Here is a 26,883-nt window from a genome sequence, read left to right as displayed (position 1 = left end):
ATTCAATGCTCCACGGTATCCACGTTTTTCTGCATCTGTTAAGCAGCTTACCTAAAGGTTCATGGCCAGCTGTGTAGCTATGTCTGGTCATACCAATTATGGGCCTCAGTTTCCTCACTCATCAAAGGAAGTATGAAAATGAGATAATCTCAAATTCCCTCCGGTTCCAAAATTATCATTTTGGAAGATGATTCCACGAGAAAAAGGAGGCCTACCTCCCTGGATATGTCTCTTGTGTGTCCCAAGACAGTTTAACACTATACATGTCCTTTAAATAACATTAAAATCAGTATGATCTGACTTACATTAGATTAATGGAACTTAACCTTGGAATCCATTCTGCTTTGGGGTAATTGATGTTAAAGAGCATTGTAAAAAAAATTTCCAGATGAGGCGGGTTCTCCTTTGCTTCTTTTTTTTTTCTATATAAATATTTTGCTATATGCATTCTTTGTGTGGGTTTATCAATCTCACAAGTCTGTTTTAGCACTATTTATAGAGATTATCAACATTTCTCCTGCCATGTAGACAGTGATGTGTTCTCCTTCAATCCCATCAGCATATAATCATGTTATTTCTCCCATCTTAAAAATATATATGTAGGGCCAGCCGAGTGGCTCATTGGTTAAGAGTTGGCTGGGGAGAGCGAGCTCTGAGCAGCAGGGCCCCGGTTCAGATCCCACATGAGGGCCAGTGACACTGCGCCCTCTACAGCTAAGATGGTGAACAACAGCTCGGCCTGGAGCTGGGCTGCCGTGGGTTGCTGGTGATGGTGTAGGCTGCAGTGGGGCTGCAGGGGGCTGCCATGAGCTACTGTAAGTGACTGGCAGCCAGCGTGAGCAGCCGTCCAATGGCCAGCTACCGATCTGCCTCAGCCGGGAAGAGCGCAATGATCACAATACCAACATGGGCCAGTGAAGCAACGTCCTCCACGAGACTGAAGAACCAAAGGACAGCAACTGGTGTGTTCCCCTTCCCCGATTCCCCAATGCTGTTCCCTCCCCCAATTCCCCAATAAAAACCTTAAAAAAATATATATATATATATGTATGTATGTGTGTATATATATATATGTATGTATGTATGTGTGTATATATATATGTATGTATGTATGTGTATATATATATATATATATATATGTATGTATGTATGTGTATATATATATATATATATTCTGTCTACTTCCCCCACTAGATACCACCCATTTCCTTTTTCCTTGTACACTAGGGCTTTTCCACCTTGACATGTTGATGTTTTGGACTCAACATTTAAATTTATAATTTTAAATTTCTCACTTTATTGTGCAAGTTTGTCCTGTGCATTACAGGATGTTTAGCAGCAACCCTGGTTTCTACTCCTAGATGCCAGTAGCAAAGCAAGCCCCACCTCCAGCCTCCACACATTGTCAAATGTCCCCTGGGGGCAAAATCACCCCCAATTGAGAACCACTGCTCTGCAGCAAACCTCAAAAGAGTGATCTGTCTGTACACTTGTCTCCCCCCATCCTCTCTTCACCACCTCACCAAAAATGCTCTTGTCAAAGTCACCAATGACTTTCATGTTGCTAAGCCAATGGCCATTTCTCATCTTATTTAACCTCTTGCCAGATATGGCGTGTGTGTGTGTGTGTGTGTGTGTGTGTGTGTATTTTTAAAATTATTATTGATTACTCCCACCTTCTTGGAACCATATTCTTCATTTGTCTTCCAGAAACCCACTGTCTTGCTTTTCCTCCCATCTCACTGTCTGTTCCTCCTATGTCTCTTTTGCTGATTTCTCCTCTTCTCTCTGACCTCTTAATGGTGGGATGCCCTCAGGCTGACTGTGTGTCCACACCTAGAGAGCCAATTATTACATCCTAAGGTATTTTGTCTTAACAGTTGTTCTGTTACAGATGGCAGCTTGCAGTTGTCCATAGTAAGAGTATTTACACCATGGAAATTGGCAAACACTACAAATCATGGCTTCCCCCTCATCAGTTGTTAAACATGTACCTGTTTATCAACTGCCCCAGTCCTCAAACCTTTCTTTTAACTACACTCACCCTCTTGGTGATCTTATCCAGTCTCATGGGTTCAAACACCATCTCACTCTTCAAGAATTAAATTGCAGAGGTGGCAAGAACCCAATTTCTTAAAATCCCCTTCTATTCTAATAAAGCGTATTATTAATGTTAAAAAAAAGAATTAAATTGCAAGGGAAAAAAGGAAAGGGAGGAAGAACCTATATATTTTAAGAGACATATCAGCCAATTGCAAGAGTGAACATTATTTGAATCCAGATTCAAAGAAACCAACAGTAAAATATATACAAACAATGACTAGACATGACTAGATATTTGATAATATAAAGACTTATTGTCTTAGATGTGATCATGGTACTGTCGTTTTAATAAGGAGTCTTTCTGTTTTAGAGAATACTGAAATATTCATGAATAAAATTATATAATGGCTGGAATTTGCTTCAAAATAATTTGGAGGGTTAGGGGGATGATGGTAGGGGGCTCTGTGAAACAGGGTTGGTCATGAGTAGATAATTGTTGAGGTTGGGTGATGGGTTTATGGGGACTCATACTAACACCTCTATTTTTTAATATATTTGAAATTGTTCTTACAAAGTTTTTCTAACTCCATCTGAATGTTGAAAACTCCCCAAATTCATACCTTCCTTCTAGACTTCTCTGAATTCTAGACTCAAATACCTAACTAGTCTCCCCAGTGTCTCCACTTAGATTCAGACAGGTATCCAAAACTTGGAGCATCGCACTCCAAGCTGCTTCTCCCCCAGTCTTCCCCACTTCAGGAATGCGAAGAAGCATCCCATCCAATCTTGTGAGAGAGGTTTATACAGAAATGAGAAAATTTAACAAACGATCACAGATTTAAATATGGTGGATAGGTGTACAAGGCAGTGAGGTCATTAGTTATCCAATGAATTGTCCAAATTTAATTCCCATTCAGAGAATCAAGGGATTAGAGGAGGAAGGAATCACTTTTTAGAAGGTATGGCAATTTCAACTAAACATTTCTTGAGTCTATGAATGTTGGTTTATTCTAGGACTAGAGGATATGTGACTTTGCAATAGGATGTCAATCCAGATATGAACCTAACTATATTTTGCACTTAAACACTGCAGCGTGGAGAAGGTAAATTAGTGACTGTCATGTGGCTTATATATTTATTTTTCATTGTTTCATTGAGATATAATTCACATAAAATAAAAATCACCCATTTTAAATGTATAATTCAATAATTTCTTAGTAAATTTACAGAGTTGTGCAGTACTCATCACAATCCAGTTTTTAAAAACTTCCATCAAGCCCCAAAAGATCCCTGCTGCTCAATTGCAATCACTTCCCAATTCCCACCCTCACCTCCAAGCAACCACAAATCTTTCTGTCGCTATTGGTCTGTCTTTTCTGGATATTTAATATACATGGAGTCAGAGATTATATGATTCTTTTTCTGTCTGGTTTCTTTCACCTAGCATGATTTTATTTTTAGCACAATATTTTTGAAATTCATCCATGTTGTTATCAGCAGTTCTTTTTTATTTTTTCGCTGAATAGGTTACATTGTACAGATACACCACATTTGGTTTATATAGTCATAAGCTGGTGAACATTTGAATTGTTTGCACTTTTTGGCTATTATTAGATGTGGTTTTAACTAGGAAATATTTCAAATGGAGAGAAAAGTATAATAGCAAGCGTTTATAGTGTTTACTGTGTGCCAGATATTGTTCTAAGTGTGTTAGACACAATGGTGTATCTAGCGTGTTTGACATCCAGAACAGGCCAATTTTCACCCACACCCCTCTCTTTCTTTCTTCACTTTATTTTTTAGCAGTTTTAGGTTCAGAGCAAAACTGAGTGTGAAGTAGAGAGTTCCTAAATACCCACCTGCCCCTTGCTGTGTCACAAATGCACAGCCTCCCCCACTATCAAATTCCAGCACCAGTGTGGTACATTTGTTACAGCTGATGAACCTGCACTGACACATCACTACCAGCCAAAGTCCATAGTTTGTTAGGTCTCCATGTTGTACATTTAATGAGTTTTGACAAACATATAAATGACATGTGTCCACCATTATAGTATCATATAGTTTCACTTCCATAAAAATCCTGTGTTCCACCTATTCCTCCCTCCCCATCAACCTCTGGCAACCACTGATCTTTCTACTGTCTCCAGCTTCATCTTTTCCATAATGTCATATAGTTGGAATAATGTGGTATGTAGCCTTTTCAGACTGACTTCTTTCGCTTCGTAATATGCATTTAAGTTTCTTCTGTCTTTTCATGGAACACCAAAGCTGTGCTCCAACCATTGACAAATCTGGTTATAGTGCTAATTAAACATGAATATACAAAGACAATGAGTTTTGACTGTCATTGACAATTTTGCAGGATTTAAGGACCCAAAACAAACTATATTATTCATTTTCTTGCTAATTCAATATATAGGATAAAAATCTTCCTTAATACATTAATGTAATTAAAAATATTAATCCATTACCTTTTTGTACTGTAATATTGGTTTTACTTTTCATTAAAAATTGTACTAGCATCATTATTTAGATGAAGTTTAATAAAATATTTTCACTCTCTGTTTCTTTTCTGGTCATTATTAACTTCATTTCAGGATTATTACTGAAAGCGTTTTTGTTTGTTTGTTTGTTTGTTTTTTGGTAAATGAGAGAGGGCCCAGAGAATGAGAAGAGAAACCACAGACAGGAGGAAATATTTGCAAAACACGTATATGATAAAGGACTATTATTAAACATACAAAGAACTAATAAAATTCAACCATAAGAATACAAACAACCTGATTGAAAAAAATCAGAAAAAGATTTGAACAGATACCTTCACCAAAGAAGATATACAGACAGCAAATAGGCATATGAGATGATACTCAACATCATGTCATTAGGGAATTACAAATTGGAAAACACATATTAGGGCAGCTAAAAGTCAGCCTAGCCTTTATTCATTCTGAGCTAGTCCTTTCACAGGGTAAAAATATTCCCTTTTAGACCCCATACGGCTATCCAAATGGTGAATGAAGCCCGGCTCCAGCAGGTACACATACCTGAGAAGAGGGGGCGTGGCGCCTTCAGCCTAGTGCGCAAGCGTGACTGTAAAAGCAGTTAGGACTGCCCCTGGCGCCTGAGTAAAATATTTAAATGCAGCTATTGGGACTTTCCCCATACACACAACATACTATATTCTTTTATCTGTGATGTGTTCATACAGTTTTATTAATTCCTTGGATAGACAAATTCCTCTCATTTTATTTCCATTGGGTATGTATTCATACTGAGGTGACTTTTGTCCCCATGGTGGTATTGTCCTCAATAAAGTTTGCAACTCAGAATGACATAGCTTTGCTAGAAAACAAAAACAAACAAACCAAAACCAAATTATTTCACCTCACGAGGGCTTGGGGAATTTGAGTTTTATTCTTTTACTCAGGCACTTCAGTAGTTGCCTACTTTTCTGGGGGCGATGCCGCGTATGGACCCGATGGACCCCGGCGAGGCCGCCATTTTGGAATCTTCTTTAAGGGTCTTTTACCGGCTTTTCGTGCCGCTGCCGCCGCTTTCTGCGGCTTTGCCCGGCAGGATGAATGTGATAGACCACGTGCGAGACATGGCGGCCGCGGGGCTGCACTCCAACGTGCGGCTCCTCAGCAGCTTGTTACTTACAATGAGTAATAACAACCCGTGAGTTGAGGCGGGGAGCGGCCTGGGGCTGAGGAGAAAGCGGCGCCTGTTTGGGAGTGAGGGCTGAGGGGGCCTGGGGACTGGCGGGAAGGAGCGGCCGCGGGCCACAGCCGAGGCTCCGGGGTCCGTGAGGCCTCGTCGGGCGGAGCCGAGTTAGGAACGCAAGTTGAGTTCATTGGGGCCCGGCATTGTGCCCGGCGCTGGGATGAATTCCCTGCGGGGGATGTGTCGTGCGGCGGCGGCTTGGAGAAATGAGAGGCGGAGGCTCTGAGGACGACCCTGGCGAGGGTTTCCCGAAAGTTGGGAGCGTAGGGTTTCCTGAGGCACCTGTCACCCGGCATAGCGACGGTCACATCACAGGGCTGACTCCTCCCTTCCCAGCTCCTTTCTGAGGAACGTTCTTGCCCTCGCCGAAGCTCGGAGGCCAGCCCGCTGGTTTTATACCTTTGTCCTACGTCTGAGACTGATGTGTCCCCCCGCCCCCTCTTGAGTGTAGTTCATAGCCTCGCCTCAGCAAACCCCTGAAAGCGGGAGACTCCCTTGATGGGTGGGAGTGGCGCCTTTTTCAGGACTTGCACTGCCCGTTTCATGTCTTAGGATGGAAGAAATACAGGGCGCTTTCCAGCCTTGTGGGCATGTCGCTCCTCTGCTTAAATTTCTCCACTGGGCTTAAAGTTCTTTCCCATGGCCGAGGGGGCCAGACGTCTTCCCCCCCACACCCCAAAATCTCAGATGCTCTGCGCACTGTACTCCAGCCTCGCTGGCTGGTCCTGCTGACCCTTGAACTGGTGTCCAACCACGTTCTCAGCTCAGGGCTCTTGCATTTGCTTTTCTGCGCAGAGTCCTTACCTCAGACCTGCCTCCTCATCCAGGTTCCAACTCTGATATTCCCATAACAATTGCTCTTTTTATCCTCACTCTTCTATCTCTTGGCTCTATCTTATATTCTGCACCACTTTTTTTTTTTTAATTGAAATATAATTGCCATGTAACATCGTATTAGTTTCAGGCACACAACGTAACGATTCGGTATTTGTATGTATTGCCAAAGGGTCACCACAGTAAGTCTAGTTTGCACCCATCACTACACATAGTTAACAGTGTTTTTTCTTGTGATGAGAACTCTTATGATCTGTATTCTGCATCACCCTTAACACCTGGTGAAGACAGCACAGTGCCTGTGAAGCGCGCACACATTGATTGGGTGTGCTAAGGAAGTGCATACGACCTCAGGGAGGTGAAGTACTCTGTCCAGGTCCACACATTGAGTAAGTGGAGGAGCCCCGGTGTCTGGATTTTGGTCCTTTTGACTCTAAGATCTCCATTCTGACCTCCCAGTCTACTGCCTCTAAATGGCAGTATAATCGAATCTCCTACCCATCTGCATTTGGCCTGCTCTTGAAGCTGTCTAGGTCAGAGAAGAAAGGCTCCTTAAGTGCCTGTGATGCCTGCCGCCGCTGCTCCCTGTTTCATTTCCATTAACGTGCTTTTGGACCTCACTATGTGCGACCCATCATTTTGCCACCATCCACTTAGTGTTGACACGGAAGAACGCTGGTCTCTGTCAGCCTTCTGTGTTTACTCTGGAGCCTTTCGCTTGGTTCTGGGTGATTTGTCAAGGCACACAGTTTCCACCATGGGGGATTTATGCACCAGTTAGTCATTATTCTTGCTTCTTGAAGATGTTACAGGATAGTTACAAGCAGTTTGATCCTCTGACTAGACTTGACTTGTTCATATTAGGTTAAACGGGCAGTTTCCTAGTGTCAGGAGGCATTTAAATTCTGGCCTTTATTATTTATATTTAATTTTTTCTTATTGAATTAGCAATACAACACAGTTAAAAAATTCAAACAGAGCAAATGGGGTATGCAGATAAATGCCTCTCTCTAATTCTTGAACCTCACCCTGCCATTGCCCTTCTCCAGAGGCAGATAACTATTAACAGTTTCTCATAGATCATTCCAGAGATGTTTGCATGCACAAGTAGACATGTATGTTATTATACAATTTAAGTATCTGAATGCTTTCTCTGAGTATAGTAACATTTTCTATCAAATCTTATTTTTCATTAAATACATAGACTTGCAGAGTTGGAAGAGATCTTAATTATCTGGACTATACCTTTCAACCTTTCAGTCCTTGAATTTTCTTTGTAACTTTATGCAGTGTTAAGAGTTCCTATCTTTTTTTTAAGACTTTTTTTTATTAAGATTAAATTCATATACCATGGAATTCACCCTTTTAAAGAATATATTTCTGTGGTTTTAAATATTTTCACAAGAGTTGTGCAACTATCACCACTGTCTCTTCCAAAACATTTTCATTACTCCAAAAAAGAAACACCGTATATATTAGTAGTCACTTCCTGATCCCACTTCCCCAATCTCTGGCAACCACTAATCTATGCTACCTAGTCTTTTTGTTTTTTAATTTTATTGGGCAACAGCCATGGTCATTGGTTACACATTGCTTTCATACTACAATGGCATAGTTGACTCTTTTAGGGAGGGCGCAGCTCACAGTGGCCTAGGCTGGGATCGAACCAGCAACCCTGGTGTTATCAGCACCACGCTCTAACCAACTGAGCTAACCTGCCACCCTCTATGCTACCTATTCTTGAGTATCCTTCATTTGTTGAGAAGTTAACTGTCTCTAGGTTTCTTTGACTTCGACTGTTCTTTTAAGCAGCTATAGCTTTTACCTATCAAAGAAAAACATGTAAACTCCTCTTGCGAAGAAGTAAGTGGAAGGGTGGGATTGGAGATAAAAAATACGAGTTTCTTATTAAAAATGGTAGCCAGCCTCTAGGCAGTTATAACACTTATGAGCAATATTTAAGGTTAAAGAAAAAGTTTTGAAACACTGTCTCCATTATACTGTCCTTAAACCCCTGAGACGCAAGGAGATAATTCTTCTAGTGCTAGTAAAGTTTACTTTTGTATGTAAAATTAAAAAAACTTTTATCAAATAATGCAAATATTCTTTTTCTGTCTATCCTACTGGCTTATCCTATTCTAGTTCCATATTTCAGGTTTCTTCAGTATTTGAAGAATACTCAGTTCCCTACAAACCTCTTTTTGCTCAGTATGTTCCTAAAAAGGATTTAAGTGGTTGAGGATTCTCTTTTCCAGGTTCTTCAGTCCTTCTTTGGTAATATTAGTTAAGTCACTGTGATTGCTCTCCTTTGTCTTATGTTATCCTAAAACTTGATGTTAATATAAGATAATATGGATATATATCAAACTTAAATTAAGAAGTCTTGGGTTAAAGAAGGGGAAGAAAAGATGTATTACATTTCTCTTTAGAGGTACCATTGCTTTTATAGTAAGTAAAGAAAGAAAAGCATATTAAAACAATACTTTAAGACAGTTTCCTAGATGTTGACCATATTAGCATAGAGTACGACTCTCATGCCTCTAATTTTTGGGACTAGCACTTAAAGTACATTGACTTTTCTGTAAACTGATTACATAAGGCTTTGTGCTAGGCTGGGACACTAAGAAGGGCTGACTCTTAAGGGTGGGCACTAAGGAGGGTGTTCTTTCTAACATCTCAAAACAACCCATGTAGGGGGTATAATTTTTTTTGTTTTCTAGTGAGTTATTCTCCCCATCTCAGAAGTACCAGCTTTTGGTGTATCACGCAGATTCTCTCTTTCATGATAAGGAATATCGGAATGCTGTGAGTAAGTATACCATGGCTTTACAGCAGAAGAAAGCCCTAAGTAAAACCTCAAAAGTGAGACCTTCAACTGGAAATTCTGCATCTGCGCCACAAAGTCAGGTAATTGGAGATAGAAGTATGGTGATTTTTTTTTTTTTTTTGAGAGCAAGTGAGACTGAAAGAATTTACAAGACTGCTGATCAGATTCGGGAGATGGTAAAATATAATTTTAAAGGGAGCTGACTGGAAAAACAAAGATGAAAAACCACTTAGATACAAGAATGCATCCAACCAAGCATTAAGGCTAAAAGCAAAATTCACTCTGGGTGAATCTAAAAATATAATTAAATATGACTTATCTGAGTTCCAACCAAAGTCATGCATTGTTCCTCCCTTTTATATAAACAGAACTCAAAATATAAAGTGTTTTTATAATGTTAATGAAAGTACAAGTTTTAAAATGTCACTCAGTTGTAAGGACTGTGAGTACCTGGGGAAGTTTATGGGAAATCTCAGAATTCCTGCCAATTTTTGATAATTGCTTAGATTTGATCATTGCCCATTTTTGATAGTTGCTTGATCATTAGTTAAATAAATGAAGGGGGGAAATTGTAATTTCACCATTTGACGAAGCCATCCCATTGCTAAAAATTGACCCTAATAGTAGACGCAAAGATTTACGGGGTATATAAGGCTGATTATTGCAGCATTGTTTATAATGATAAGAAAATAGAAGCAAAAGTGTTCATCAGTAAGGTCTAATTAAATTGTAGTATAGCCATAGTTGGAATATGATGGAACTATAAAAGAAATGAAATAGAGGTATATGTGCTGATTTGGAAAGAACTGTATATATTAGAAAATAAGGTTTGAAGCAGTGTGTTCAATACTCTATTTGTTTAAAGAGGATGGTTTATAGATACATAAATATTTCCTGGTATATGCCTAAATATATATGATAATGTGCCTGACAGGTTTTATGTATGTGAAGGAAATAAATTTAGCAGTGGAAAGTTTTAGGGTGAAGGGAACTTTTACTTTTCAATTTGAACCTGTCTAAATTGTACATGCAACTTAAAAAGGAATGTCAGTGGAATAAACTGGAAGTGAAATTATAAGTCACGTTTTTTCTGCTTTGTATTTTGCCACATTAAAAAAAGACAAATTCATGTAGTGTTTTTGTTTTTTTTTAAGCCTGTGGATCTTCATCTTGTTTTATATCTCTTTATGTAAAACCTTTGTTTTTTGTTGTTAAAGAACTGATTGCCAGGATTTTCTGGGTTTTTTGACACTGAACGGAAGTCATATGTGCTTTCACATAGGATCGCTCATAGAAATAACTTTTTTTGAGCATTCGGTATGCCAAGCACCATGCTAAACCTTCATATGAATTAAATACATTTAATCTTTAAGGACTTTCTTAAAATTGAGATATAATTCACATCATAAAACTCACAATTAGTGAATTTTAGTATATTCACAAAATTATGCAACCATCACCACTATCTAATTCTGGAACATTTTCATCACCCTAGAAAAAGCAGTACCCCTTTTCTTCCCAACCCCTGGAAATCACTAATCTTTCTGTTTCTGTGGATTTGCCTATTCTGGACACTTCATATGGTTGGAATCATACAATATATGGCCTTTTATGTCTGGTTTCTTTTACTTAGCATAATATTTTCAAGATTCATCCACATATTGAATAATCAGCTCTTCACTCCTTTTTATTGCCAAATAATATTCCATTGTATGGATATGCCATATTTTACCTGTTCATTAGTTGATAGACATTTCGGTTGTTTCCACTTTTTGTTTATTATTAATCATGCTCCTGTGAACATTTGTGTGCAGGTTTTTGTGTGGATATGTTTTCAGTTCTCTTGGCTGCATATGTAGGAGCAGAATTGCTGGGTCATATGGTAACTGTATGTTTAACATTTTGAAGAACTGCCACACTGTTTAATATTTTCAGGAGATGTTTTCTTGCCCTCTTAGTGTCTTCCATCAGAAATCGAAGTGAAATACAAAATGGCCGAATGTTACACAATGTTGAAACAAGATAAAGATGCCATTGCTATACTTGATGGGATCCCTTCAAGACAAAGAACTCCCAAAGTAAGCTGAATGAACAATTTGTTACATCATTTCCTCCTCTCCAGTCCTTCCAACCCTCTTCCTCCATGATTTCTGTATACACTAGGGAGTCCATCTGAACATTTTACTCTTGGCTCACATTTTCACGTTGTTCCCTTGCTAATGGAGTGAGTGGGGGGCAGTTCACAGAGGTAGAATGACTTTCTTATGAGACCCTGAAAATTCAGCTGATGAAAATGGTAGCTGGAAAATACTACGAGTGCTTATTCTTTGGTATTTCTAACTTTAGAAAATAATGATTTGCAATACACGTCCAGGTGACAACCATACTTTTTTAGAACCTCATTTTTTGCACTCTTTTAGGTATACCCATTTGATAATGTGAGTGATTTTATTAATCCCTTCATTTTCAAAATCAAGACTAGAAGATCCTTCTGTACTTATTTGTGTGGGGGATATGTATTTGTGTTTGATTAGAATACCTTCAGCTGAAATCAAAAGATCTGGTATCTTGTCTGAGTTTTGGGCCTATAAGCTGTGTGCAGCATGTACTTGGGCAAATTTCCAATCTGAACTTTACTTTTTTTTTTCTTATCTATAAAATGAGCATAATACTTGCTCTGCTAACTTTGTAAAAAGCTAAATAAGTTCATGTATGTGAGAAAACTTTAAAAGTAATATTCTGTAAGGAGTATTATATTGGGCATCTTTGATTATAGCTTTTTTGAAGTCAAGTTTAGAAGCACAATGAGAGTTCTTGCTCTTAGGATTGAATCCACATCAGTATTTAATATTCCACCATATACTCTCAGGTCACGTGCCTTCCTCACTTCATGAAAAACTGTTCTGTGTAACTTGTGCTTAACAGTGAGGGATTTTATATGTAAAATGTGTACATCCTCCTGCCCTTAAAAGAAAAGGAATCTAAGCGGTAGGGACTGGTGTAGTTAGTGCTTTTTCACCCAAATGTTGCTGAATTTTAAAAACCAATCACACTTGACAAGAATGTGTTTAAATATCCCCTCATATTGAGGATTTATTTACAATTTTCTGAGTTTTTACGATTAAGCTATTTCCCCAGTATATTTTATGGTGGTGGCTGCTATTAAAAACATTTGGAAGGGCCGGCCGAGTGGCTCAGTTGGTTAAGAGCTCGCTCAAGAGTTTGAGCTCTGAGCAACAGCGGTTCGAGTCCAGCCCGAGCTGAGCAGCCGCTGAGCTGCCAACAGGTAGCAGGATGGGCTCAGCTTAAAAAAAAACAAAAACAAACAAACAAACAAAACATTTGGAAGCATATTATAGACTAAACTGCCTCATAATCAGCATGGATGCTTATACACTAAATTGTGTTCTGGTACTGTATGGAAGTCTTACCCCAAGAATAATTTTTTTGCATATATGAAGAGTATCTTCCTTTTGGAAGATGCTGTTTTGATTTTAAACTTTAAATTATACTTATTTCTTATCTTACTGGAAATATATCATAATTTCCTCCTTAACAACTTGAAGGAGTTTGGGGACAATTTTGAAAATGAGTAATGGCAAAGAAGCTCGGTTTTGTGGTATCCAACACTTCAGTGTTTACTGCCATCGTTTTCAGAGGGACTAGAGGAGTCTGCGTTTGCCAGGAGTACATAGCCTTCATTCTGTAGAGCTGTTGTAGCCAGGAGCAAACAAAGATGTGCGCCTCAAAACATAAACCTATAATATTTACAGTTTTTCTTTCTTGTCCGTTAGGGAGTTAACTGGCTTCTCAGTCTGTGTAAAGGACAAGGAAGTGAGTCAAAATACGTCTAAATGAACGTCTGTTAATGTATGGTAAACACCGCCACACATTCCTTCACATTTTAAAGGAAAATTCCAGTGTGAGATTATTATATCTTGGTAAATCTTCAGCTTTTAAGAGCAAACATACTAACATACAATTTGTCACCCAGTTTTTAGAGAACAGTGACTGCTGTGTTTGTTTATAATTGGTGGAATGTGGCTTTATGATATCCCCAAGTAAGGATCTGTTTTAAAAAGAATTGACTTTCTCACTAGGTAGTATGCAAAACTCTTTGGAAATGCCAGCTAGTTTAAAGGGAATTTTGATATTTGTTGGTCTATCAGTCATGGTTTGTTAACAAGCAGTCAAGAAAGGTTCTTAAATTTAAACCTCTTATTCTTTTCAAGTATTGACACCAATACTGGAGTTTTCCTTTAAGTACCTTCTTTCACATTTCAACATAGCCTAAAATGGAAAATCTGAGGCCAAATAAAAATAGTTTTATTTCTAGTATTTCATTATTTCATTGTTTGAATCAGTGTGGATTAATGCCATACTAGGTTGTTATATATACTGTAAGTCCATAATTGAATCATAGTCTTCATCTTCAGAGCCACTCTTTTGAGTAAATATCTGGCATATGAAGCTACAGATAATTGAAGAGATTGTGATTGGCCTTTTTTCTTTTGTGCCCTCATATTGACTGCTTCCTTGGGTCAGTGATCTGGCAAACTCTGTTGCATTATGATCCATTAATTTTAAATTGGAATATTGTGGTTTTTTTTCTCTTTGGACTATTATGATCATTTATCCCTTCCCTGTAACTTCTACATTCTTTGGAACTTTTAGGTTTTCTCAAATTTTCCCTGTTGCATTTTTAGGAAGGGTCATATTAATAGAGCTTTACTGAGTTACGTATTTGAATTGTGCTATTTAAATAATGTAACCAATCTGGATCATTGTCACCTCTAGAGGTCAGTTAGAGTTTGATTTTTGTAGCATTACTCTGATGAGTCAGCACCTATCATCTGTCAAAGCTTTAAGCATTGGAAAGGCTATAGTCTAGTTGGTAGACTAATTGTAAGAGAGAAGCCAAGTATCTGTATCTGCTATTTCCTTTTTGGGGAAGATTGATCTGATCTTTCTTAACTATGTTAAGAATTCCTCACTTTGTATACCTTGATGTTAATTGCATTTTAAAAGTGTAAACTTGAGCACTTTTAGGGTAGTTCATCTCCTGTCTTAAGATCAAGAAAGAAGGTAATTAGAATTCTGTAACATTTGTCAAATGAATGTTAGTCCTGTTTCCAGAGGCAGCATCTTTGGTCCAGATATTACTGGACCTTTTTTGGTTGGGTAAGTGAGAGGAGTCTGACTTCCTTTTAGAAGTGGGAGGACATAGGAAAAGCAAAGGTAGTGATTCCCACTTTGGTTTGAAGAATAGGGCTGGTATTTCCACAGGGCTGTGGGTAGATTTCCAGTAAAAAGTAGACTAGTCGCTGGTAATAAAAATTGAGACTTACTGATGGTGAAGTATTTTCTTTGCAGTATACACTTAATCTTACTGCCTTTTATTTTTCTTTATTACAGATAAACATGATGCTGGCAAACCTGTACAAGAAGGCTGGTCAGGAGCGCCCTTCAGTCACCAGCTATAAGGAAGTGCTGAGGCAGTGCCCACTAGCCCTCGATGCCATTCTAGGTACAGAGCATTCTCTGCCTGTTTTCATGGAGTGTTTGCTCTTTAAGGTAGTAGTTCTCAATCTTGGCTATACATTAGGTAGAATAGCTTTATTTTTTTTTTAAGTTGCTCTAGAGAGTGATTCATAGATTACCCTTGGTCATGTATTTCACTGATCAAGAAATATTAAATTATGTTTGTTCTGTCATAATGCATCTTCATTAGAATAGGGAAGGGGTTCTCTTGTAGAGTGGGGAAAGGATAACCTATTGCTTCTTGCATTGTAGGATGCTATGTCTCACCTTCTTTCTCCTGCTTTCTGTTGGATTAGGTTTGCTGTCCTTGTCTGTAAAAGGTGCAGAGGTGGCATCAATGACAATGAATGTGATCCAGACCGTGCCTAACTTGGATTGGCTATCTGTGTGGATCAAAGCATATGCTTTTGTGCATACTGGTGACAACTCGAGAGCAATCAATACCATCTGGTGAGACATACAAAATTAATTCAGTGTTCTTGAGGCCCTTTCCCTGTTTGGAGGCTGATGTATCTAAATTAGCAAAACAGAAAAATAAGATGCTTATCTCTTGGTGTTGCAGCCAGTTGTCCCTGGGCTTTGTTAGTGTCTTAATGTTCTGAATGGTCCCAAATGTAATAATCTCTGCCAAGGACCTGTTAAATGTAGATTTGAACCGAGATTATCTCGCTCGGTACTTGCAAAAATAATAACCCTTGCAAAGCAGACTGCCTCAGTGTGTCGTGCTTAAACCCGGAAGCCATTTTTTTGGATGCCCCAGAAGCATACATAGATTATTGTAGCACCTGACCTGGGTTGCCTCCCTAGGATTGGGATTTTCTTTGTAGTCAGGTAAAGTCCAAGGACAAGAGTCTGGGGTTTGTGTTTTTTGGTTTATTAATAAGTCATTTGGTTGATTAATAAGTAGCTGTCACTTGTGAATGACATTGCATTTAACACCGTATAGTGTATGTTGTCCTCTGAAAAACTGCAACCAGAAAGTTCTCTCTAGGAAATGAGCTTTGTGCTTTATTCTGTATATTTGGTATTTTATCCTGTGTAACTTTTTTTTTCAATCATAAGCTCAGCATAAGAAAATCGAGTGTATACAGTTTGTTTTTAGTTTCTTATTAAAAATTTCATACATACACAAAAGAAAATAGTACCTATATGCCCATCACCCAGATTGAACAACTAAGAGGATGTATAATAGATTTTAAGGTTCAATGTTTTATATCTTCAAGTTCACTAGAGAAAAAGTCCTTATTGCGAGATAACGTGGATCTTCTGGGAAGCTTAGCAGATCTGTACTTCAGAGCTGGAGACAATAAAAACTCTGTCCTCAAGTTTGAACAGGCACAGATGTTGGATCCTTATCTGATAAAAGGTAAGTAACTCTTGGGGCAAAGCAGAAGTGGCCGTTAGAGGGGCATATCCCAGAAGCTAGGGTGAAAATGTATCATCTTCTGATACCATTTTTCATAGAAGTAGTTTGTAAAACTTATTACAGTAGCCTTTTATCTTTTTTTAGATCCTGACACATGTCTCTAACACTTGGGTAATCCCATTTGAGCAGTTGTTTTTGCTTCAATTTAAGTGTCATCACAGATCATTATTTAGCTTTTTTTTCTTTTGGGAGGAGTCATGGCCCCTCCTTGTGATTTATAAATTTATGATGTGCTTGACTGAGAATTTGGATGGCATTCCCAGAACCATAATATCCTTTTAGGGAATTTAGCTTTACTGTATCCTTAATATAGTTAAAAGGGAGTAAGTGAATGGATATTAAGAAAGAGATAATGTAGTTAAAGGAAATAGTTAGGAATGAACAACAGAAAAATCATTGATCTGAAAGAAGATTGCAGCTGAAGGTGTAAGCCACAGGGACTTCAGGGGATGACTGTTGTCTGACTGGCAGTGAGTGAAGGCTGTGTGCTCAGGCATAGTAGTGGGAAATAAGATCAAACAGGTTGAAGTCTACTTGTAAAGGCCCAAAAATTGCCATCAGAAAAACATGACTTTATGACAATAAACAGTCTTGTAGACACTTAAGCCAGAAGAATGACAGAGCAGGGAGAGGAGGAAACAGGTCCAGAAAGAGGAATTCGTTTGCCCAAGGTCTCCTTGGTCAAATAAAAGAGGGCTTATTTCTCTCTAAGCTGCCTGTGCCCGTGATGAACATGGTGTTTTAGAAATACTAGTCTGGCAGTGGTCAGCAGCTCAGAGTTGGAAGCTCAGACCAGAGTTGGGGGCAAACAGGGCGTGTTGCAGTAATCTTGGCTTGAGAGAAATTTTTCTGGGAATCTGAAAGGATAGCAAGGAATGAAGGGTAATGGTGGTAAGAGATGGGTGACAACAAGCATGGGGCCCTTTTTATAGAACGTGAGGGAGACTAAATGTGAGACTAAAGGGTGGGGTGGGGGGTGATCTTAAATTAGATAGACTCCAGAAAGAACTAGATGCATTTCCTGAAACAGGCTAACTTTTTTCCAAGACTAACTGGCATATTAAGTGTGTGCTGCTGACAGTGCCTAAACCTCTTGGAAGAGAGAACTTACTTGATACCTTTTTTGGGCCTTTTCTGGTTATGAGTTAGGATAGCTGTATATCATGCCACAGTATGTAGGCACAAACACTTCCTGAAAAGAGGCTTTCAAGTTGTGAGGTAGGTCCTTCTACTCCTTTGTCCTTTTTTTTAGTTCTGGATGTGTTTTGTCTTTTTGTAAGTCATTTTGTTGGAAACTGGGAATGCTGATGGGAGGAACTCACGATGGTGGAAAGGGCTCAGACCTGCAGGAGCTGGGGCCTGGGGTGAGCTCTGACAACGACTGCTGCTCCTTCATAAAGGGCCCATGCTGCTTTGTTTAAAGAGCCTCTTCCTTCCTAGGAATGGATGTGTATGGCTACCTCCTGGCCCGAGAAGGGCGGCTGGAGGACGTGGAGAATCTTGGCTGCCGCCTTTTCAATATTTCTGATCAGCACGCAGAACCCTGGGTGGTCTCTGGGTATGTGTATGCACTCCCTTTTCTCCTTGGTTTTCAGCAGATTCCGTAGGAAATTGTGGCTCTTCCTGAACAGAACATAGGTTGAAAGCACAGGTTTAAGCTAAATCAGAGTCAGATTCAAATCTTGGTCTTTGACTTTGGACACACGATGTACCTCTGTTTTCTCCTTTGGAGAGTGAGGACGCTACCTCTGCTTCATGGGGTGGGTGTTAACTGAGGTAGTGTGTGTGGCGTGCCCAGCACTGCACCTGCTCATGGGAAACCATCAGTGAAAGGGCCCGGAGCTGCTCCTTTGTTACCGACCTGGCTTTACAAATTCTCTGAATGTCTCTCATCTGATAACATAGCCAGATCATCGGTTTCTTTGCCATAATTTTCTCCTTCCATATCAAGATTTCCCCCTTAAAAATAAACAGTTTTTTTTGTTTTGTTTTTTCACTAATATCTTAGATCAAAGCTGGAAGTATGGTTTGTAATAAGGATTATGTAGAGGGCCTTCTCTTTGGTTTTTGGATAAAGCTTCGTAGATACACACCTCGGAAAAACTGTGGGTTCGGTTCCAACCATGGCAGTAACACGAGTATTGCAGTAAAGCGAGCCATAATCTTTTTGTTGTTGGGGAATCTTGCCTTTAATTTGCAAAAACACTCAACATCTGTGAAGAGCAATAAAATGAAGCAATAAAACGTGGTATGCCTGTAGGCTTCTCTCAGATAACTTCCGGTGTTTTTTCCTCCAGGTGTCACAGCTTCTACAGCAAACGCTACTCCCGAGCCCTCTATTTAGGAGCCAAGGCCATCCAGCTGAACAGTAATAGTGTTCAAGCTTTGCTACTAAAGGGAGCAGCTCTTAGGAACATGGGCAGAGTCCAAGAAGCAATAATCCACTTTCGGGAGGCCATACGGCTTGCGCCTTGTCGTTTAGACTGTTATGAAGGTAAGACAGAAGTTACAGCTGAGAAGAGTGAATTTGTAGGTGTGGCAACAGCACTGAGATAGAAGGTTTTGTTAGGCCAGCAGTTCCCAAACTTGGTTGTACATTAGAGTCTACTGGGGAACTTTTAAAAGTTCTGATGCCAGGTCACTCCAGTACCGTTTAAATCAGAGTATTTGGGGTCAGGAGGTAGGCATCAGGATTTTTTGAGGTTGCCAGGTAATGCTAAATGCAGACAAGTTTGGGAACCACTGCATTAAGCATTTTAATTTAAGGCTTTTACTGGACTTTTCACTCCATACTTCCAGAACCCATTTTTCTTATTTTCTGGTTTTTGATGAGGGAGAGTTGAGGTGGTTTGTCTTTCATTTGCTTGTTTTTTCAAATATAGCCCACTCACTAATACGAACCTCTGTGCTGGATCACTTGGTTATGTCTTTATTGTATTTCACAGTTGTCTTAAGCCAAAAGTATTACTCATAGGGTAACTCCATATTCGTATGACAGCGTTGGTTGTGGGAACTGGTTGGTTCGTTGTGACCTCCAGAGTGGGCACAATTGGGGTCAAACTTTGTTTTGTTATGTACTATTTTAAGTTCATGTGAACTGACCCTAGGAGTTCAAAGGAGCTGTGCCAGCTTCAGCCACATTTGGTGACTCAATCACAGACATTAAAATAGATCTTACAAGATGCAGTTCCTCCAAAGCATATTTTTATAAGAATTTAAAAATAAACCCAGGAATCTAGGAGTGATATGCTGTTAACAGGAAGATGAGTTCAAATTTGAAAAATAAAATTTGGAAGTTGGGGTGAAGAATGAGTCTGCTTAGATAGCTAGAGAACTGTGCCTGTTGTGGATTTGTTCTTAATGAAACCCCAGCAAACCAAGCTTTTGGTTTCAGAATAAATTCTTGACCCTGAAACTAATTTCCTTAGCCTTCCAGCTGTTTTTATCATGCTGATTCCATTCTGCTGTGTTCCAGAACTAGCAATGCAGTTGAATAACCACTACCCTAGTGCTTGGACATGGGTTGGTTAGAGCTGCAGGGGGCAGAGGATGTTCCCCAATTCGCCAAAGAGGCTTCACGGGCCACCTTCACTCAAGCTGCCATTTGGAGATTGGATCAGGGTGACTCTGGTTATGCTCCCTGGGGCTTCTTGCAAGCTCCAAAGGAGCTTTCCTTACTGGGGGAGGCCCTAGAGTAGTGAGGTGTGTTCTTTTCATTTACTTGCGACATTCCAGTGGGGCTTTAGCAGGGAAGTAAAACTTCTTAGTAGCTGTGAAGAACCATTTTCTGAAACCAACACATTGCCCTTAAGAGTTAGGTAATTTCTGGTTAAGTAACCATAGTGTGTGGTAAAATGTGCACAAATGTTATAAATGCTGCTAGGGTGGAGGAGTATGCAGAGAAAATCTGCCAGGGATTGTGTGGGTTTGGGGTTTAAGCTGTTTTTCTGTTTTGATGAGTGCTTTGTGCCAAAAAGTACTTCTCTGTTCTCGACTTCTTGGCATTAAAAGTTAAGAGTTGACTCCCCATAGGGCGTCTTGCTGTGGGTACGAAAAGAGGAGCTGCCCATCTCAGTATATTCAGTCGTGTGATGAAGCGCTTTCCATCTAGTTTAGGGAAGCCCTCAGCAAATGCCTTTTGAGATACGTAACTTTGTTTCACCTGAAAAGTCATTCTTTCTCCTTGGGTTGATCCCTAGGGCCTTTAGTTTGTAGAACTGGACATTCACTTTGGACTGTAGGAGCTTAAACCTGGGATTAAAGGTGAACACAGCCAGAAATGAACAACTTGTTAGAGGCAGTGCAACCTTGGGTTGTTGGAAACTCATCTCTTACTATTTCAACTAATGATGGGTTTCACGTTTGTTCCTCTAACATTCAGCTGGCTGCCTACATGCTTCGGTTTACGCGTGTTCGTTCCTTTGCTAACTGCAGGCGCCTTTGCAGTGCAGGCTTTCCCCATATCCGTCAAGTGCTCTGGGGACGAGCACTTCTGTTCTTCCATCAACATACCCTCCAGTCCGATCTCACCATTAAAGTTTCCCCCTGGCCTGCCCGTGTCTGACGCTTTGAAGGTTTGCAATTTGGAAGGCTGTCAGAGTGGAAACATGGCTTGGAATGGTAATGGGAATGTGGTTGAGCTTCCTGCGTTTTTATTTTTTTCAGGTCTCATCGAATGTTACTTAGCCTCCAACAGTATTCGGGAAGCAATGGTAATGGCAAACAACGTTTACAAAACTCTAGGAGCAAACGCACAGACTCTTACCCTCTTAGCCACAGTTTGTCTTGAAGACCCAGTGACACAAGAGAAAGCCAAAACTTTATTAGATAAAGCCCTGAACCAAAGGCCGGATTACATTAAGGCTGTCGTGAAAAAAGCAGAACTACTTAGTAAGTGTATCTTACTTACTTCCCTGTTCATCCTTAACTGTATAAATCCTGATTTCATTTGGATTCCCCAGCCTAGGTGGTTCCAGGTGACCAGACAGGTGTGTTCTTTTGCAGTAGGTCTGCGCCCAGGTGAATTGCTTTATGTTTAGCAGAACCAAACGTAGCTGGCTTAGATTTGCCAATTGTCAGTGGCTGACTTGTGGAATGGCTCACAGCCGCTGTATGTGGCACCTGTTCAGCTCATTTTGATCTGGTTTTTGTTGTCCTGAACTAGTTTGACCAAATATAACGGGTTTTGGCCAGCTTGAACAGTTTTGATTCATCTGGATTCCCTTTTAGCCTTCATTTTTTCATTCCTGATTTGCAATGAACTCCTGACTTTGGGCTGGTTTGGCAAATAAAATGCATTCTGGCTTTTTATTTGAACTTAGGTTAATAGTACCTTTAAAAAAATCCGAACTCAAACTAGATTTCCTAACAGAATAGGAATTCAGATGAGCTTGTTCTCACTTCCTGCCACACCAGTTTTCGTGAGAACATTTACAAACAGATTGTTGAATTGTGATCACTGTTGTGGTTTGTGTGTAAGACTTGAAGTGACAATATATTTTCAAAATGTCGTGTAAGTAGAACAATGAGGGGTCTTTTTCTTTGCAGGCAGAGAACAGAAATATGAAGATGGAATTGCTTTGCTGAGGAACGCCCTAGCTAATCAGAGTGACTGTGTCCTGCATCGGATCCTAGGAGATTTCCTTGTAGCTGTCAATGAGTATCAGGAAGCAATGGACCAGTATAGTATAGCACTAAGGTAGGCATTTAGCCTCCCATGGGGGCAAGGTCAATGAGGGGTAGAGGAGGCAGGAAACGAAGTCACAGGAATTCTGGAAACACACACACGCCCACGACCACGGTTGAAAACAGTAATAATAGTAATGGTAGAAGTTATTTGTGAATATATGACTTCTAAGATTTTTTTTTTTAAGTATATAAATAACATTAAAGAACCGTTTCACTCATAACCAGCTCACACCACTCTAACATCTATTTTCATTTGTGGAGATCATCTTCTGGCCTTGCCCACACATATACATATTTTTATAGGGTTATATGTAGTATATATTTTATATTCGGCTTTTTCAAATCAAAAGTATTGTAAGTACTTTCCCATGTTTCTACCTACTGTAGTAGTTAAGAACTTAAGCTCTGAATACTACCTTTACCTGTTATCTTAGGCGAGTTACTAACAAATTTCCTTGTCTATATCTATCTACCTTATTAGGTATTAAATGATTAAATGAGGATTAAATGATTATTCCATGTAAAGCTCTTAGCACTGTGCCTGGTACATAGTAAATACTAAATAAATAGTGGTATTCTTACTGCTTAATACAGAAGTGATTTCTTTGAGGGTTGTCTGTGTGTCTGTAAGGTTATGGTGAAGGCCTGTCTGTAATTGAGTCTGATCACATCCATTTATTTGTTCAGCAGTTGAGCACTACTCGTGTGCCTGGCATCTCAGTAACCCCTGGGGATGCTGCAATTCCGGGAGCTCTCAGTCTCAGACGTGCAGACTGATGGATACCACGTGCTAAGTGCTTTCATAGCAGTTTCTAGAAGGCAAGGTGGGAGTGCAGGGGTGTGGGGAGCCCTGGGTGTGGGTGAGAGCTGTATGGAAGGTTTCAGAGAAGAGGAGGTAATACCAATTAATCTATGGTTATATAAGTAGGAACAGGATCCCACACGGGTTTTATCTGCTTATTGGAAGCCCAGAAGCAAATGAGCAAGTACAATGCCAGGCTTTATTCGAGGTGAGATTGTTAGCGCTTGGACACCTGCCGACCTAGGTGATGGGCACAAAGACAAGAGGAAAGAGTGCTTAGGAGCCAAGTAAATAAATGTTCTGGAGCTTCTGAACTTTGGGAGATTTTGCACGAGTGATGGCTCTTAGCTGCTAAACTCGAGTGCTCAGGTAGGGGTTGCTTTGGGTCCTGGGGTCTAACCTAGGAGTGGACAAATCTGTTCCATGGTAAGCATGATGATTTTGGTTAACTACTGAAATGATGATATGTTGAATTATATCGTAAGAACATGGAACAGTTTTACTCACAGAAAAATAAATATTTTTGGTAACCCTATAGGTTAAAAACCCAAATACTGTTAAGAAATTACATTTGAATTTTTCTGTATATGGTTGTTTACTACTTTTTCATTTGTGTTATCTGGTAGCTTCCTCTAGCGTAATGCTAGGGGTAATAAGTGTGAAAAGGTTTAAAAATACATGGAGAAAAACTCAAATTGAGAATTCTAAAAATTAAGAGGCCTTTTTTCACTTCTGGTGCTGGACTCCCTCGGTTCCGCCTGTGGAACCAGAGTTGTTCGGAGAGGCTAGGTGTTAGGTTTCTCTGTGACTGGGTGGTCATTTCACTGCCGTGCCAGGGAGATGACGCATCAGCCAGCAAGAAGCAAGGCAGAGATTCAGGCCTCTCCTTTGTTTTGTTGTCCCCTAGTTTGGACCCCAATGACCAGAAGTCTCTAGAGGGGATGCAGAAGATGGAGAAGGAGGAGAGTCCCACGGATGCCACTCAGGAGGAGGATGTGGACGACATGGAAGGGAGTGGGGAAGAAGGGGACCTGGAGGGCAGCGACAGTGAGGCGGCCCAGTGGGCTGACCAGGAGCAGTGGTTCGGCATGCAGTGAGGCAGGCGGCAGCTCCGTGGCCACACTGGCCTGCCCTGTTCTGAGCACTTCCGTGGACTGAAAGAACCCGTAGGAGCCCGCTGTCTGGGAGGACAATGATTCAGCATGTGATTGCCGCAGGGGTTTCTGCCCCCTGGCTCCATATTTCTAGTAGTGACTTCATTTTTAAAAACTGAGCCTGACCAACCTTCCATATATCTCCATCCTCCCCTGCCCCAGCCAGGGGGGCCCGAGTGAGCCTTCTGGGTGCCCACAGATGTGCTGGGGCTTCTGGGACAGAGTGCTTTTGACGTAACTAATTTCTAAACCTGAAAGCTCGAGGAATAGGCAGTGGTTTGTCCTTGATGTTGTGGGTGGGTTTAAAGGCGTGACCTGTCACCCAGAGCGACAGTGTCATCTCCCGAATCTGACAGCAGCTCAGGCTGGCCCTTTCAGAGACTGTTTCCTGTCCCAGAAATCACCGTCCTGGGCTGTCCAAACTTCCCTAGTAACCTTGCTTCCTTCTGCAATGTTAGTAATGCCTTAAGCTGACAGTTGCTATTTTGCAGAACACTTTTTCCTATTTGCTAATCTGGTAACTTGCCTATGAGCCTGGGCCAGATCTGAGAAGCAGGTGTGCCCTAGAGCATGAACGGAGGTGCACCTGGGGTCATTAACTAATAAAACTGTTTTTTGTACAGTAATGGTGTTGGGTTGATCAGAGTGGAAGACCCTTTATAAACTCTTTTGTCTCTTACACACAATGCATTGACTTAGCCCCAGAATTATTTGCTATAAATAGACTCCCTTTCTTCCTAGAGTGTTGGGAGCCAGGGGGATTGGGAACCTCAGGTAACAGTGAGCTGGTTTATCCATTTGCATTTTGGTAAATTTCCCTGGCAGGGAGCCTTTGGACAGATTTGAGACTGATTCTGTGCTCTGTCTGGCTCTGTCAGGAGTTCTGAGGTTCGGGGTCTGGTTTCTGCACTCTGTCGTGAGGTCACCGGGGGCCTCTTTTTCCCTAGGCTTGGCTGCTGGGAGACTTCACCTACCCTCTCCCCCTTGTTTCTTAAGAGACGATGCTTTTGACAATATAGTTAACTTGGGAGTGAAGAGGGGGTAGGGGATGGCATAGCTAATGCCACATTTTCATTACAATAAAATTAGAGGTGGTGCAAAATGTGATTTTAATATAAATGGGAAGTTCTGTCCTAAAGTGTAAAAACAGTGGACGTGTACAGTAGTTTAGGAACATCTGATAACTGCAATTTTCAATGGACAAAAAGTTACTGTTAAAGTATCTTTCAGTATGAGAATCAAAGCCTGGGCAGCAGCATTTGATGGAGCAGTCTCTAAAGAGCCCATCAGGCAGCGGGGGTCACTGCAGGTGAGCGTGTGGCCTGAAGAAGACTCTGCTTATGGGCCTTGGTGCTCGCTGCGGGATGCAGCCTCATGTCCTTCCTCAGCTCGCCTCTAAGAGCCATTACCAGGCCGTGAGTGCATCGGCAAAAAAGGTGAAACCTGTTGGCCATTCCCCTGACTCACAGAGGAAGCCCAGCCCCACCCTCCTGATCTTATTTGCATGTCAGGCTCCTGACTGACCCCTGAGATTCCTGGGGGTCAGGATATGCCTCAGGGCCCAGGCCCTATGCATCGCCCACCTGCCATCAGCACCCTCACGTTTCTCCCCTTTCCCGGGCTGGCCCTCTGCTCTGCTGAGAGCTCTGGATCAGCCTGGCCTGTCCATCCCAGCAACACCCTGGGCTGGATCCCTCAGGCCCCTCCCACCTGCAGCTCCAGCATTTCTACCCTGACAGGCTCCAGGTGACAACTAGGAAGAAGCAGCCGAAGCTCCATTTTTAGAGCACCTGACATAGACTTAAAAACACTCTTGGTCTACAAAGAATGAGAGGCGTTTGACTCGGAACATGCTGAAGATCTCACCTGGTATTGCCATTGTCACTTGTTCTCATAAACAAAAACCTCATGAGGGTGGGGAGCCCCCCCCCGGAAGCAGCAACAGAATCAGGCCACCCAGCTCTGGCTGCCCCACTGAGCCACCTGCCAGGAGACCAATCAGCCTGATGGGATGGCCTGTAGTCACTGCAGCTACCTCCTGGTGTGTGGAGTTTTGCACAGCCAGTGTGGGGATGTTTTAACTGATTCCCATCATCACCCCCCACCCCCTCCTCCATCCCCACCCACCAAAAAAGTTGTAGCACAGGTTTGCAACCAGAGGCCAACTGGGCTCCCCCAGCTCTCCCACTGCCGGTGCTGCAGGCCTGGGGCCGGTAGTGTCTGGCCTGGGCGCATCCATCTGCCTCTGCTCTGGGGACTGAATAAGCCGTGAGGAGTTGAGCATGAAGCCACTGTGAATGCCATCGCCATCATCAGGGTAAATGCCAGACTGCCCATCCTTACCTGGGGGGTTGGGGACTGGTGCTATCACTAGAAGCCTTGTCCTTTTTCTTCTGGAAGTCCCTCAGCTGAGCAGGGAGGCAGGATCCTCAGGAAGGGTGCTCCTTGCCCTCCGCTTGGGATTTCATACTCGGATTCTGAACCCCTGTTGTATGCCAGGGACCTGGCCGAGGTGGCTCCTCCAGGGCTGATGTCAGGAGCTTTCCTGCCAGCCTCAGACCCCTGCCTCTGAATTCTTCCTCAGATGATGAGGCCAGCTGTTGCCCAAATCTACTTTTCAAACCTGAGCATGCTTCTCAATGGTGCAGATTCCCAAAATTAGCACCAAACCTGAATCCAAGTCCAGGACCTGGGCCCAGGAGCCTGCATCTGTTATCACTCCCACCCCTTTTCCTTTTCCCATGCAGCTGTTCCCAGACCCAAATACTGAGAAACCTGACGGGGGGGGGGGTAGGTTTGAGGGCCCTGGAAGCTGCAGCCTGACCTCAAAGGGTCTTGGGGG

General features: G+C 41.2%; 1 protein-coding gene across 1 annotated transcript; it reads left to right on the top strand.

The window, feature by feature from the left end:
* The first annotated feature begins 5,523 nt into the window (after positions 1 to 5,523).
* Positions 5,524 to 25,252, top strand: ANAPC7 (anaphase promoting complex subunit 7). Its single transcript, XM_019648916.1, has 11 exons — positions 5,524 to 5,724; positions 9,324 to 9,510; positions 11,389 to 11,508; positions 14,846 to 14,957; positions 15,268 to 15,421; positions 16,195 to 16,337; positions 17,838 to 17,955; positions 18,695 to 18,891; positions 21,063 to 21,287; positions 21,945 to 22,095; positions 23,795 to 25,252. Exons 1-11 carry the CDS (start codon positions 5,525 to 5,527, stop codon positions 23,982 to 23,984), a joined length of 1,797 nt encoding a protein of 598 aa, XP_019504461.1. The 5' UTR covers position 5,524; the 3' UTR covers positions 23,985 to 25,252.
* The last annotated feature ends 1,631 nt before the right edge of the window (positions 25,253 to 26,883 follow it).

This window comes from Hipposideros armiger, unplaced genomic scaffold (genome assembly GCF_001890085.2).
Source record: "Hipposideros armiger isolate ML-2016 unplaced genomic scaffold, ASM189008v1 scaffold_128, whole genome shotgun sequence".
Taxonomy (NCBI): domain Eukaryota; kingdom Metazoa; phylum Chordata; class Mammalia; order Chiroptera; family Hipposideridae; genus Hipposideros; species Hipposideros armiger.
This window is presented reverse-complemented; position numbering and strand designations above follow the sequence as displayed.

Excerpts from the sequence above, each read along its gene's own strand:
- ANAPC7 (XM_019648916.1), top strand. The coding sequence starts at position 5,525 with ATGGACCCCGGCGAGGCCGCCATTTTGGAATCTTCTTTAAGGGTCTTT. Across the intron at positions 9,511-11,388 it reads CATCTGCGCCACAAAGTCAG|TGTCTTCCATCAGAAATCGA; the intron begins GTAATTGGAGAT and ends TTGCCCTCTTAG. Across the intron at positions 21,288-21,944 it reads GAAAAAAGCAGAACTACTTA|GCAGAGAACAGAAATATGAA; the intron begins GTAAGTGTATCT and ends TTTTCTTTGCAG.